The sequence below is a fragment of the Neodiprion virginianus genome, chromosome 2 (genome assembly GCF_021901495.1).
Source record: "Neodiprion virginianus isolate iyNeoVirg1 chromosome 2, iyNeoVirg1.1, whole genome shotgun sequence".
Taxonomy (NCBI): Eukaryota; Metazoa; Arthropoda; class Insecta; order Hymenoptera; family Diprionidae; genus Neodiprion; species Neodiprion virginianus.
In genome coordinates, this window is record NC_060878.1 from 5,418,704 (window position 1) to 5,433,856 (window position 15,153).

The 15,153-nt window shown below is 36.3% G+C and overlaps 1 protein-coding gene across 6 annotated transcripts in view; it reads right to left on the minus strand.

Moving 5' to 3' along the window:
- Nucleotides 1–15,153, minus strand: part of LOC124297551 (band 3 anion transport protein) — a 59,539-nt gene that overhangs the window by 31,118 nt on the left and 13,268 nt on the right. For 3 of the 6 annotated variants that reach the window (XM_046748710.1, XM_046748708.1, XM_046748711.1), the window contains one exon: nucleotides 3,455–3,668. The exons of 1 other annotated variant lie outside the window; for it this stretch is intronic. In XM_046748710.1, the coding sequence (XP_046604666.1) occupies nucleotides 3,455–3,529 (75 nt within the window). In that variant the 5' untranslated portion in view covers nucleotides 3,530–3,668. The remainder of the gene's footprint in view (nucleotides 1–3,454; nucleotides 3,669–15,153) is intronic. 2 more of the 6 variants (XM_046748709.1, XM_046748712.1) reach the window with 1 other exon arrangement.

Sequence of the window (15,153 nt, forward strand, 5' to 3'; positions counted from 1 at the left end):
ATTCTATGTTGTATTAATATAACAACAAGGCGACTGGTCGTGAAAGTAAGTGAAAAAAAAAAAAAAAAATTTTAATTAAACTGTCGCCCCCCTCCTCCACCTGACACTAACGATAATCCATAATTTAGGTATAATTGATCGGTTACAAACAATTATCTGATTACAGTGTACCCGGTGTGATAACATTAGAGAAAAATACAGTCGCTTGATTCTTCGCGCAATTTTTTTCGCCCAACTTTCGTATTATATCATGTATATATATACATATGTATAAATATTACGTTTGTCTGTATATTAAAGAATTGTATTTCAGGAATAGAGATAGAATTTTAATTTTACATTCGTTTGTTACAACGTAATTGTTGTTATCAGTTTCGGATATCGATTTTCATTCAACTTTCTTACCGCGTTAGATAAAAATTTTTTCTCTATCTATGCGATTAGATTTTTATAGGTATACGTTAACCATAAAATTGAGTCTTCGTGTTAGCTGTAATATTATAATCCTTACGTTGTGATATCCGATCAATCGAAACGCAAGCGCGCGCACACGAAACTTTTATAAATTAAAAAGAGTTCATTTACCTGCAGCGTTTAAAAACGATTCGATGAATATTGCGTAAACAAAAGTAAAATTAAATCGGAACGTACGCGGATTGCAACTTTTTTTTTTTTTTTTTATTTGTGCCTTAACGTTCGTTTGTTTGTTCTTTTTTTTTTCTCCTCTCTTTCTTCCGACAGCGAATTTAAAATTTCGCCGCACAGAAGTTTGCAAATAAAATCAATATAATTATATCGTGTATAATATTGAAAGATGTAGTTGAATGTACAATAACGCAGTATATAATATTATTACAGCATCGCGACTGAATGAGAAAAAGAGAATTGGGGATAGAAAAACGGCTTTTCAAATTTTGCAAAAAATACGATCAAGGGCAAACGCCAAAGCCTTAACCCAATACGTGCGCACATTTTTACAATCACGTCGCGTTTGAGAGATTTTTCTCGATCTCTCGATCCCACGTGCTTAAGACAAACAGTATCATATACATACATATATATATATATAAAGTAATATAAAATAATATATATATTATATATGTATATATATATGCTCCTAATCGTCCTTGTTCTCCTTTAACGGTCTTTGTTTATACATGTTGAATATTACAGGTTCATATTCATTGTACTTTACACGAATTGTGCAGTACAAAAAACCTTAGGTTACAGTTTGTTTGTTTGTTTGTTTTTTTCTTCTATTTTTTCTTGCGATCCGACTGAATATAACGACGAAGAATTTGAATATCGTGTAGATTTTTTTCCACGAGACGATCTTACGATTCGAACGACGATTAAAATCGTTTCGTATTATAAACGAACACCGAGTTTCCTTTTCTTTCTTTTTAGTTTGTTTCTTTTCTCACGGTAATTAATTATTACGCGGATAGCAAGAAGAAAAAAAGAAATTGGTTACATCGTCATCGGCAGACGTGTTTGTGTAATGCGTTGAAAAACGAATCTCATATCGATCGAATAATAATTAATCGATCGGTTTCATTCTCGCGCGTGTACAAGATACGTGAAAGTTGAATTTATTTATTAATCCCCCCCCCCCCCATTCATGTTCAACACTGCAGAAACGCGGGGAAAATTTACCGTCATCGACAAGTATACTAATTATTACCACAATTCAACGAAACTCTCGAATTGGTGGAAAGAAAAAAAAAAAATCAATGATTTATTTACGAAATTGTACGTTACGTTAGCTCAATTAATATTATAACTGTAAAATGGAAACCCCCGTTGATGATAGTTGGTTAATTTTCGTTTAGCCAAGTTTTTTCTTCCTTCTTTTTATTTATTTTATTACTTCCTTCGTTTGGTTCACTTGTTTTTTTTTTTTTTAATTTTTTTACACAAGCGTTATGAACCATGGCGTAAATTTTTTCGGGTAATTAAAATCGTCACTCGGTCAAATTATATCGCGCTCAATACAATCATCGACGAGTATACGCACAAGCGGACGAACAAATTTATTATACATGTGTACGTGAGTACGAGTTTCAACCAATTATTTCTTCCAATTACTTCTACTTACGCTTCTTCTCCGTATTTTAGACTAAGAAACAAATCCATACCTCGAATCTCTTATATATATATATATATATTATATAATTATTATTATTATTACACCGCGAACACGAGCATAACGAATATTATATATTATATGTATTATAATAAATTCCTCATTTCAATTCTTGACTGCACAGTATCTGTGTATTATATAATAAATGTGTACATATGTATCCATACCTACAATACTCTCAAGAAGACGAAGAAGAAGAATCGTGCGGCACGCGAGCTCGTTAAATTCGGATTTGTATCGTCAACAGTTATAAACTCTCCGATAAACCGTTCCGCAAACCGTTTATACCTACTTATAGACAAACGCGCACACAAACACGCATACACATAAAATTTATATACTCATATTACCGTATTCTGTATCAAACTCCGATATTACGACCGACCGAATTCTCGAGTCAAATATAAATACTGGTGCATTTCATTTTATTTTTCATGTACGCGCGGATGCAAATGAAGATGGTATAACAAGAAATGAGAATGAGGAATAAAATAAATCCGATCCTTGCGGCGTAATTTTTTTACAAGTAATAACGGAAATAACATTTTTTTTTTTTTTTTTTTTTTTTAATTTTGACGTTAGAAAATAAAAGGGTTGGCGAAAATCTATTTTTTCTTTTATACGAATAAATATAATTTCAAAACGTATATAAAAAAAAACAACGCGTGTCTACGCGTAACGCATTGATAGAAAAAAATAAAAACCTTCAACCTATAACCTATCTTTGCGAATTTCGATGTCTGTGTAAATTCGAAAATAAAAAAAAAAAAAAAAACACTTTTTGAACGATTTTGAGATATTTCGGACATGTTTCAGAAATTGTGTTTTTTTTTTTTTTTTATTTTTCATATTTTGCGTATTTCTCGCAACGCGCGAACAATTCTAGAAAATAACTAGCGGCAATCGATTTGTCGGAAAATTTTCCTCCTATTTCATACGTACAATACTTGAGAATTATTTAATAAAATGCAGTATATCTCGAGAAAATAAAGATTGGACGATACGGTGTACAAAATAATAATAATAATAACAACAACAACAACAATAACAAGCGAATAGTTCAACAATAATTCTGAACTTCCACAACTCGCGCCGCGAACACAAGTAACGTAAGGCATGTAAGTGTTATAAATAATTGACCCTTTTATTCTTCAAAATTATAAAAAATTGCGAATACCTCGACGACTAAGACAAAGTTCCGGAGGGTTGTAGGCTCGAAACGGATACAACCCAGGGAAAAGTTAAGCAACCGTAAAACTCAGCTTACGTGTAACAACGTGTATTGGAAAGAAAAAAAATGAAACTCACCGAGCTCCGTTTGCCAAATCCAAGAAAGGACAACTTGCGCTTGGTCCCCGGTGTACGTTTGTCGGGGTTATCCATCGCGGCTGTATAATCCTTGTCGACAAGGACTAGGGATGCAGATTGATCTTTTTTCTGGGTGCTCGGCCAATCCTAAGCTGGGACGGAGATGTCCACATGTGGAGGAGACGCTGCGATGGCAACTCCGTCCTGCTAGCTGCTGCAACAGAAGTTTACCGACTGACTGACTGACTGACTGACTGATTACTGACTAAGCGAATGACTCGAGTTTCCGGAGTGCAGGTAACAACGTGACTCTGAGTAACAACCGAGACTGGCTGGCTCTACGATCAGTGATCGCGAGTCTGGCGGTTAAAGGAGGGGGAGTGTCGTTGATTCGGTGAAATAAAAAAAAGACACTTTTTTTTTTAACCACATTTTTTTCACAAGATACAGGCAATTTATTTCAAATTAACCGATTACGGTATTGCAGAGTAACGTTTCGAGAATATTTTCTATAAAATTTCGGTGGAAAATATCAAAAACTCTAAGCCGTTGGCGGCAAATCTCCGGTGACGTTTCGAAAAATGAAAAAATTTGTTTTGCGGTGACGGTTGTAGCTCGGTTGTCAAAAGATTAAATTGATTTCGTTAGTTTACGACTTTCCGCAGGTAACGCTGTTGAGTTTTTTTTTTTTTTTTTGCTTTTTTGTTTTTTTTTTTTAGCGAAAATCGCAATTTTGACCTTCCGGTGTTACCAAAAGTTGAAGGAATAATGGAAAAAAAAAACCGAAATTTTTAGAAAATATTCTTGATACGTTGCTTTGCAATGCTGTAATCGGTTAATTTGAGATACATCGCCTGTATCTTGTAAAGAAATGTTTTAAAAAATTGCCTTTTTTTTTGCAATTTTTCACCATTTTTCGTGTACCTACCATCCTGGGAATTGAAAGAGAACCTCGAATCTGATACTTTCGAGCCATTAAAGTATACTAGCTAACGTATTTTTTGCAAATTTTTGCATTCCACTTAACGTTAGCTAAAGTATTTTCAAAAGTTTACTGGTAAATCGATTAGCAGCCCGTAAATGTCAGAAATGTCATTCAAAGTTACATTCTGATCAATTTATTCCTATGCTCAATTAGATATTGATTATTATTAATTATTAACACACATTATTAACGTGTTAAATAAAACGTGAATTCATTATTCGTTGAATATTAAATAGATTTTATATTGTCTTTCTTCTTGAATCCATGCAATAAACGTTATATTTGCCAAGATATTGTTATCGAGCAATTACTGCATTATTAACAACTCCTTTTAAGGAAATTTCATGATTATTCTCAAGCAGGCGGCTTCGCGTTGGCTTTCGGCACGCCCTTCGAATTTCCCGTGTCAGCTAAAGCTTGCCTGGAATGCCTAATACTATAGATTAACATTTGATAACGTTTCTACGAGTAGCGTGCCCTTGTTCTAGCGTTAGCTAATATTTGAACGGCCACTTAAGAATGAATGGACTGTATAATCGTCCGAGAAGAAGGATACCCGAGATCTGGACGATGAATTCTGTTGAAATTTCTAGGACGGTTTCCTTGAGGCAAAATGTAAAGTCTCCGACATGTTTTTCATCAACTTATAGTCGTCTCTTCATTCCGGACGAAGTTCGTTGTATCGGTAATTTAATGAGTGAAATGTCGTAATGAATAAAACCCGTTGCGCGTATCGTTCTTAATATAAATATGAATCTCCGTTGTTATCCGATCAATTTTCATACGACAGGATTTTACAGACTGAATTGTAAACGGATTTATCGTCATTTCATTTCGATAGTCAAATGTAAGCTTTATAAATCTTCGATGCATAATCCGATACGGTAGCTAAATTTATCCAAGAGAGTAAAAGGCTCAATAGATGAACCTGCACATCGGAAGCTCTCCATATATTAGGCTAAATAAATACGAAGATGGAAAAACCGTTTAAAAAATCTCCGGAAATCTACGTTAATTTCACGGGTAACAGTAAAGCAAAAACTAATGAAACGACATCCTTAGTGTGCGATAAAAATGAATCCGGGCAAATTAAACTAACCCAAGATATAAGATGTCTGGCAATTTGAAAGAAAAGTTTAATTATTCATACTTGAAAAAAAGCGCACGATTGATCGAAGAAATGACAAAAAAGAACAAAAAAAAAAATAATTGCTACTCTTCGCAGCCAAAAGAATTATACAGTTACAATCAACAACTAAAATAATAGAAAACATCTGTAGAATATGTATACATATACACTGAGAAAAATTTCATTTGTTGCAGTAACTAGAAAAATTGAGTTAAACGGGTATCGTTGAAAAAACTGCTTGATTATTTGTTGGAATTAGGAAAAACGAGGTACGCCTAACCATTTTGCGCTATCGTCGATCCTTTTTTGGTTATTGCAAAGCTGAATCAGTTTCTTCGGTTGACTCTACTTTTATAGTCAAGCAAGGCGTGGTAAAAAAAAAAAATGAAAATAGGATAATAAAATAAAAAAAAAATAGGAAAAAATGAAATAACAGTAACTAAAAATTTCTCTCAGTGTGTAGAATATTTGAAAAAATTTTCGCACGAGCGGAGAGGAGGTCGGCGTATACGTAGTTATGTCACAGGTACAGAGGTATGCGTATCAATGCCACGGCTAGAAGGCCGATCGAGGAGTTTGAGTCTTCCTCGGGATGATCGGTTGATCCAGACGTTGATAATGAACCTCGTTTACAGTGACACGCATGGGCACGGGCGCCAAATTGTTGGGTTTCGGTGTAATGCAGGGGAGGGTGAGGAGGGAGAGGGAGAGGAATTACGTTGTCTTTGTCAAATATCTCGCGACTCGCGGATTAAAATTGTCAGAAGCCTCGATGCGCGATTAAAACGCGCGTCTGATCAATACGTAGGAGTGTGTGTGTGTGTATATTGACAAAGAGAGAGAGAGAGAGAGAGTGAGTTCGTAAACACTCTATCTATGCATACGTTGTACGTGTGTAGATAGATAATTGTACACTGTGTATATAAATTCGAAATCAAACAGCTCTCGGCAATATCAACGATCGGACTCTGCAGTGACAATTCTCTGATAACGATCCCAGAAATTGATGAAAATATGATCAATCCGTGAATATTTCTGACGGATGAATATATATATATATCACTGACGATACGTGTTACGTTATTTATGTTACGTTTCAATGCCGTTACGGAGGCAGCGGGAGGGGGAGAGAAAATGGTCGTTTGGATTCTTTAGATTTTAATTATTATTCCACGCACGTTGAATCTCGATAAGGCGGAATTAACTTCCCGTTTCTTTGTTTTCGGAGAAAAAACGAAGTTGTAATTACTTCGATAATGAAAAGTCGTGTCCACGTTTTGAAGATTAGAGAATCACCTCTGATCATTTTCAGATGGACGTCTCTCTCTGTCTGTCTGTGTGTGTGTGATCAATTTTTAGTCCGACGATACTTTGAGAAACGAGTTACCGGATTTCAATGATTTTGGTATCAACAGACGCGGCTTTTACAAACTCAGAACTGATCAGATTTTGGCTCTGATCGGTTCGGAACTTTTCTAATTATTTAAACAACAAAATTCTAAAAAATCGAATACAAACGACGATACATTGAGAACGGACGAATGGATTCGAATGAAATTTGCAAAATTGGCAATGGTGCGAAATAAAAAAAGTCGTCCTATCACCATGTAACACGGTATCCGAGAGCTTTGAAAGCGTTAATCACGAGCCCGAATTTGTTGTTTGAAATTCGAATCGGATATTATTCTTTTTTTTTCACTCTATGAACTTGAAACCTGCAATGCGAGAATGAAAAATTTGAGGGCTGGCTCATGGCCAGTTCAAAGCTACCTGTTTTAAGCAGATACATTAATCACCAAAATTTCAGTGAATAATCTGTCAACTTTTGAACAATAATTTCCTGCAACTATTCCCGCGTATCTTTGCGATATGTTTACATAAAGAAAATGATCTTGTAAAAATTATTGACCAACGTTATGTTATGTACGTAAAATTGTGTAAACCTAAGTAATTATTAAGTAAGATATTTTATTACATTTATATATATACATATATGATATATACACTTAATCCCTGCCTTAAATTACACAACCGGGAAAATCATTCGAGATCTTTCAACGTATATCAGAGCTGCGTATATTTTTGTACCACGGGAACGAGAAGATGCCGCCACAATTCGCAAGCGGCTTGTTTTGTCATGAGTATTAAAAATAGCCATAATAATAGCTGCGATTTTCGGGATAAGACGTAAGCTAATTGTTGTTGTATTAGAATATTGCCGCATTACGTTCTTCTCAGTTTTGCACGTATCCTTTTCCTCCTCGAATTTTTGATGAAAACCTACCGTCGTCGATAATTCATAACTATTATTACCATCACGAGCGATATATCGTTCCACCTGCGGCACAAAGTGATCTGTGCATGTGCATGGCTGCTGTAGTGTGCATTGTATGTATTATTATTGCACCTTATATATATAAAAAATTGCCGCATGCGCACGGCTGTGTAATAATTGTCTGGCAATGTTCAAGGTGTACCAACTTTTGTCCAACCAATTGTTGTACGTTTTAAAGACTATTAAAGAGACAATTGCAATATTCGTCGTTGCATCAAGTCGCGTCGTCTGCGGCAAGTTTTCAATTAGGTATTTAATAATAACGGTGATAAACAGGTGATTTTTTTTTTCTTCATACAATTATTGTACAGCTGCGCAAGTTTATTATCGTATAATTTCAACATTGTTTAACTTGAGCGTATTTCAAAGGACGCCACTTTTTTTCCTTTTTCTTTTTTTTTTTTCTACTCTTTTTTTCATCTTTAATAGTTACCGTACAAAGAATTCAATAATAGTCGTTTAGTTTACAACATTCCTTCTTTCGGTTGAACAAAGATTTTTCGTCAATGAATTCTCGCACCAATATCAAATTATCGAAATCGTTAAAAAAAAATCATGTTTTTCATTTCTTACCCAGACTGTAACATATTTTTCAGTTACGGTAGAAAAAATAAAAAAATTAAAAAAAAAAAAATTAAAAATCGTCACGGGCTGTAAGAAATTACTTTCATTTTGTTAGGAACGTGTTATAAAATCGAGAGAATGTTTTGGCATTCCCGTGAAAGTTCGCGGTGCGAAACTGCAACGGAAAATTCAATAGAAGCGTACATTTTCATGTCAGAGTGTAACGGGGCGAGGACGAATATGGGAAACTGGATGCTGCCAGCCGTTGAAACGATGATCATCGGTGCAACACGTCGGTGCAGCTGCAGCCAACAGCCTCTGCATTGTATCGTGTGACAAAACACCTGCTCCTACTTTTTTCTTTATACTCTAGCACCAATTTACACGGGTCACAACTTTCGATACGACGATAGTTGAAAAATACAACGTACGACCCTTCGATCGATCGGTTTATCAGCGGTTGAATAAAAATTTTCGAGTTGCAGACTAACGTCCGGTCGATAAGCAGTCGGTGCAGGTTCCTTCTTTTACTTTTTTCTTTCTGCTTCAGCAGCAATTTACGTGGGTCCGAGATTCTCACAACTTTCTATACGCCGTTAGTTGAAAAATTCAGCGTACGACCCTTTATCAGGGGTTGAATAAAAATTTTCGAGTGGCAGGCTAATGTCCGGTCGATAAACAGTCGGTGCAGATTCCTTCTTTTACTTTTTTCTTTCTGCTTCAGCAGCAATTTACGTGGGTCCGAGATTCTCACAACTTTCTATACGCCGTTAGTTGAAAAATTCAGCGTACGACCCTTTATCAGCGGTTGAATAAAAATTTTCGAGTTGCAGGCTAACGTCCGGTCGATAAACAGTCGGTGCAGGTTCCTTCTTTTACTTTTTTCTTTCTGCTTCAGCAGCAATTTACGTGGGTCCGAGATTCTCACAACTTTCTATACGCCGTTAGTTGAAAAATTCAGCGTACGACCCTTTATCAGCGGTTGAATAAAAATTTTCGAGTTGCAGGCTAACGTCCGGTCGATAAACAGTCGGTGCAGGTTCCTTCTTTTACTTTTTTCTTTCTGCTTCAGCAGCAATTTACGTGGGTCCGAGATTCTCACAACTTTCTATACGCCGTTAGTTGAAAAATTCAGCGTACGACCCTTTATCAGCGGTTGAATAAAAATTTTCGAGTTGCAGGCTAACGTCCAGTCGATAAACAGTCGGTGCAGATTCCTTCTTTTACTTTTTTCATTTTTACTTATAGCAGCAGTTTACATGGGTTAGAAATTCTAAAAACATTCCATTCCCCGTTGGTTGAAAAATGAAATGTGTGACCGATCGATCGATCGGTACAACTATAATTTAATAAAAATTTTCAATTTACAGACTGATTTCCGGTCGATAAGCGGTCGGTGCAGGTTCCTTTTTTGTCTTTTTTTCTCTTTACTGTAAAAAAAGACCGCGTAAAAACTGCAAATACGATATGTCCCGTAATATTTTTTTGCCACTATGTGGATAGTGAACATATTTTGTGATCCTGCGCGGTTTGCTGTCAACGCGGACGTTATCCGTCAAAGAGGTGGAGATAAAAAGAGAAAGAAAAAGAAGAGGAAGAAGAAGAGAAGAGGGTAATAAAAGCTTATCGTATAAACACGTGATATAGGTACACGTAAAATAGAAACGATCGGATCATTGGATTTTCCCACTTTCAAAGAATTCTCTTTGATGAAACTTCGACTGACACGATATGCCCTGAAGCAGCGGAGAGAAGAAGAAAGAAGTGAGAAGGTGAATTATTACAAGTGGGCGATGTTAAGGTTGCTAGAAGGTGAAGAAGCGACAAGCCTGCACCTCAAAGTAAACGAAGGCAGGTCGGAAATAGAAGAAATTTATGCATCAACTATTATGATAAAAGATGGAATCTAACGTCTTTTCACTTTCCCAAATTCAACATTTTCTCTGACTATTATTTTATAGCGTATAAATAACAATATAGTCGGCATCGACACCGTAAAATGTACGATGAGAAGGAAGTCCGATATTTCGGGGAATGAAGCAAACATTTTTATGGAACGTCATTAATTTTCATGTCTCACACGTGTTGATTGAAAATTTATTACAAAAAATACGAGATTGAAGTTTCCAACGTTATAACGTATAACGAAACATCTTGAGCAACAAATCACTATTTTACAACTTTAGATTACTGACTTTGAAGGAGTTAAAGTACGTACTAAATAAATTTCAACCAACGGTATAAATAAGTTGCAAAATAACGATTTTTCGTAAAATCAAGGTAATCTCGTCGGAAATCAATCAATTCGTTACAAAATTTCCAGCTTTTATCGCACCAACTCGAGTGTACCGTGAAAATTCAGTAATTAACGGAGTCGTTTGAGACACCACCGATATCGCGAATGGAAAAGCATGCGAGTCTCGCGTAGAATTTACACGCGTACAATTCCACCGCCATGCGTCACCACGAAATTAAAACGCCCAGAAAATCATATCTTTCGTTTTCTCCATTTGTTAAATCGTGCGTTAAGCAATACCTATCTAGGCCAAAGTTGAATGCCAACGGTGACTGTCCGGCCAGAACGTTTTGGTGGAAAATTCCATGGCCCACACCCAACGAACCATCCATTCATCCATCCATCCAGCTGAAACGTGTCCACCGACTACCTGCCTTGAGCCTCTGGTCAATTCTCCGGATGTCGGAGAAGGTATTGTTCCGCGACATCGCGTGGAGGATACGTATAAATCGAGGATCTGGTAAGGAGGAAGGGATGCAGCATGGGAGTAACAAGGATCGGAGTACAGCTGAGTCGAGAGAATGGGAGAAGGAGGTGTAGAAAGGTGGAGAGTGCGAAATGGGCTGCGTACCTATGGCATTATACGTACACCACGAATAAATCGCGTGTGTGTATGTACGGGGTGTCTCAATTTAAAAGACGCATCACGTTTTCACCCGACCTAATCGTTCGATTGGAAAATGTGTCCTACCAAAGTTGTACGATTCAGAAGGAGAACACGTGAAGAATATTTTTCAAACAGTCCGGCATCGTAACCGGTGATGCTGCGGAGGATGGACCAGTATTTTTAAATGGAATCGTAAATTTTTGTTTCAAATCAAATATTCTTTACTCGAAAACGTACAACTTCGTCGGGAAATTTTTTTTACGAAGTGAATAGTTCGTGAGTTACAAGAAAAAATGAAACTCTGCGAGACACGGGGAGGTGGATTCAAAAGGATTGCCCTTGGAATTGCTCTGCACGCGTTAGTAATTCTATTCACCGTGTCTCAACCTCTCCGCGTCCCGCGGAATTTCATTTCTTGTCGTAACTCACCAACTATTCGCTTTATAAAAAAATTTCCCAAGAAAGTTGTACATTTTCGAATAAAGAATATTTGAGTTGAATCAAAAATTTATGATTCCATTTAAAAAAAAACTGGTCCATCCTCCGCAGCATCACCAGTTACGATGCTCGACCTCGCGAAGAAAATTCTTCACGCGTTCCCCTCTGAAACGTACAAACTTTTGTAGGACACGTTTTCCAATTAAACCATTAGGTCGGTTGAAAGCGTAAGGCGTCTTTCAAATCAGGAGACACCCTGTATATGCATAATTATATATATATATATATATATATATATAATGCGACGCCTCCGGGCGACCGTTGGATTTATAAATCCAGGTCAAAAACCTCGAGGCCTATGTTACATATGTAACACCGTTGTCTGGGTACTGACGTGAAGTGTCTCGACACCTTACGGCTTGTGATTCATATCGATGTATGGACATGCCGCTGCACCGACGGCTGATCGGGTTGCATAACCTTGTGCCACAAATAAGGGGGAGTATGGAGGGACGAAGGGAGGGAGAGGGAAGGGTCAAAGGAACCAATCGCATCACGTGCAGCCTTTCTCTCCTCTCACAATCAGTTGTTGTGTACCGATCCTACGATCGTCCATGTCGTACCTTGTACATGCGTACCTACCAACCTAACTGTGATAAAAATTATACCCCAACAACATCACGAGCAGAGGATGTTCGAATCAAACAGTGTAAACCATCCACGTGTTTTTGTTTTACGATTTTACACTGTTATACGATAAATTAAATTTAGTGGGAATGATTCCATTCCCAGATAAATCGAGTTCGAATTTCCCGCTAATTATACACATACAAGGTGGAATTATTATTTTCGCAGAATATCCGATCAAATTGATGTACGAGTAAAGAGAATTCCATCAAAGGTCAAGGTTTACTTTTCGAGCGATTTTATCGCTGATTATACATTTTTTCCGTATATGATGCGTACATTTAAATATTCGGAGAACAACTTTTTTTTCCCTCTACATTCTGTGAAACGGTTACGTATCATTTACTCCAGTTTCGATACTTGGAGATGTTTTTTTTTTCTCGCAATCACGTCGACCAAAAAGAAAACCTATTTTTACTTCGCGATTAGTGGAAGAAAAAAGAACATCGTCCTCAAAGCTCTGTACAGGATGCGGAAACGAAACTATATCAAATGTTTGAATATTTATGTACGTGTGCAACTAAGCTACGTTATACGTGATAAAAAAAAAAAAATCGAAAGATTCTCGAGGAAGGAAAAAAGAGTGCAAAATCACTGGAAATATTTTCAAAATGTATCGAATTCAATCAACTATACTGTATGTTGTACTGCATAGGTTGGCCAAATTCGATACGAGATTCTTTTTCAGTTCAATAAGTGACGATGACAACTGGTCAAAAAAAAAAAAAAAAGAATTTGATAAAATTCGAACGATAAAATAAGAACGACAATATCTTCGAAGTGAAAATAATCATCATCGTCCGGCAATTAGCCTATATTTGTTATTCCAACGTTGTGAAAATTTCGAGCTGATCGTGATACGTGTCTACCGTATTACGGATCACAAACGATTTCTCAGCGGTTGATCATGAGCCACCCTTTCAATTGACGGGTGTAACAACAACAACAATAGCCATGCCTCAAGACGCGTTTCGAGTAGAAGAAGGAGGAGAGAAGAAGTTAATTAGACGATTCTTAAAGTTGAAATAAACAAGGCTCGTTAATCCGACACGATTGTGATGTCGGTTATTATACGACGACGTTTTGTCAACGTCACCGACAGAGAACTGCGTGCATGCCTCAACGTTTAATTTGACCAATTAACCGCGATAATTGTTGTTTGCCGATGTTCTTGCCGCTGGACGCGAACCCCGATCGTCATCAAGAAGCTTCAACTTGACAGAATTACACCGTTCACCTAACTCGCTATAGAAACACGTGGTTAATTATACATTTCAATCTCCTAATTTTTCTTAAATTCATACATAATCGCTGATTTATTTCTATAAAAGTAAACTGCAATGGGTCAACCACTCACGTCAAGGTCAACATTTTTTGCTACAGGTCAATATGATTATTATTATTATTATTATATTAGACGTTATTTTCGAAAGATCCGTTACTTCGCCGATATCACACAAAGTTGCGTACAATTCGGCAACAAAATAGTAACAAAGCAAGCAAGATATTGCATTTTTATGAATGTGCATTTATTTAGCAAAATCGACTGCTTTAAAGTCGTTCTAAAGTTGCGATATAATTAACGATATCATTTTCCTTTCTTACGATTTAATTATTTGATATAAACAATTCCAACGACGTATAAGTAAATTGCGATATTAAAACTGAATTTATATATATATATATACCGTTCTTCGATCATACTCTGAGAAAAATTTCATTTGTTACAGTGACTAGAAAAATTGAGTTAAACGGGTATCGTTATAAAAACTGTTTGAATATTGTTGGAATTACCGAAAAACGAGGTACGCCTAAATATTTTGCGCTATCGTCGATCTTTTTTTGATTATTGCAAAGCAAAATCAGTTTCTGAGGTTTACTCTACTTTTTTAGTCAAACAAGGCTTTGACGTCAATTTATCGTTGCACGAGCGTTAAATTTTCGCAACAGTTGCATGAAAATATAGCAACAGCGACTGTAATGAGAAAGAATAGTAACGGATACCAGACTTTCCGGTAACGGCTATAAAACTAATTTTCATTTTCTACCTAGAAGTATATTTTTCGATCGTGGTAAAAAATGAAAATAGTCAAGGACCGAGCGGTAACCGAAAGTAAAAATTTCTCTCAGTGTGTAAATTGCAAGAGTCGCAAATAGTTTTCTCGCCGATTTCAAGGACGCGGTTATCCACTAAGTATAGATAATACCTAACCTGACTATAATTCAATTATGAATAACCGTACGCGGAGTCGTCGCGGGTGACTGTATAATATAACAGACACATGGTATTACAAACATACCTGGAGGCTATAACGTAACACGAAGCCACGTGTTATATATTACACGTAACCACGACCGTTACGTTTATTAGTTTACTTTTTGTTAGTATTGCCAATTATCACTCGTTTAGTGGGTATCGATTATTATGCGTAAGTAGTATATATATGTATATATGTATATATGGAGCATTCCACGTAAACTCTGCCAATGATTTTTTTTTCCTCACAATTCAGTGATTCTCTTCTCAATTTTTTGTACGGATTTTAACAGTCTCAAACTCAGCACTTCTGAATTTTGTTAAAATTTTTATCTCCGATCGTGAATTTTCTATGATTATTCAAACCCATCTACGAAATCGGCTTTTTTTTTTGCAAACAT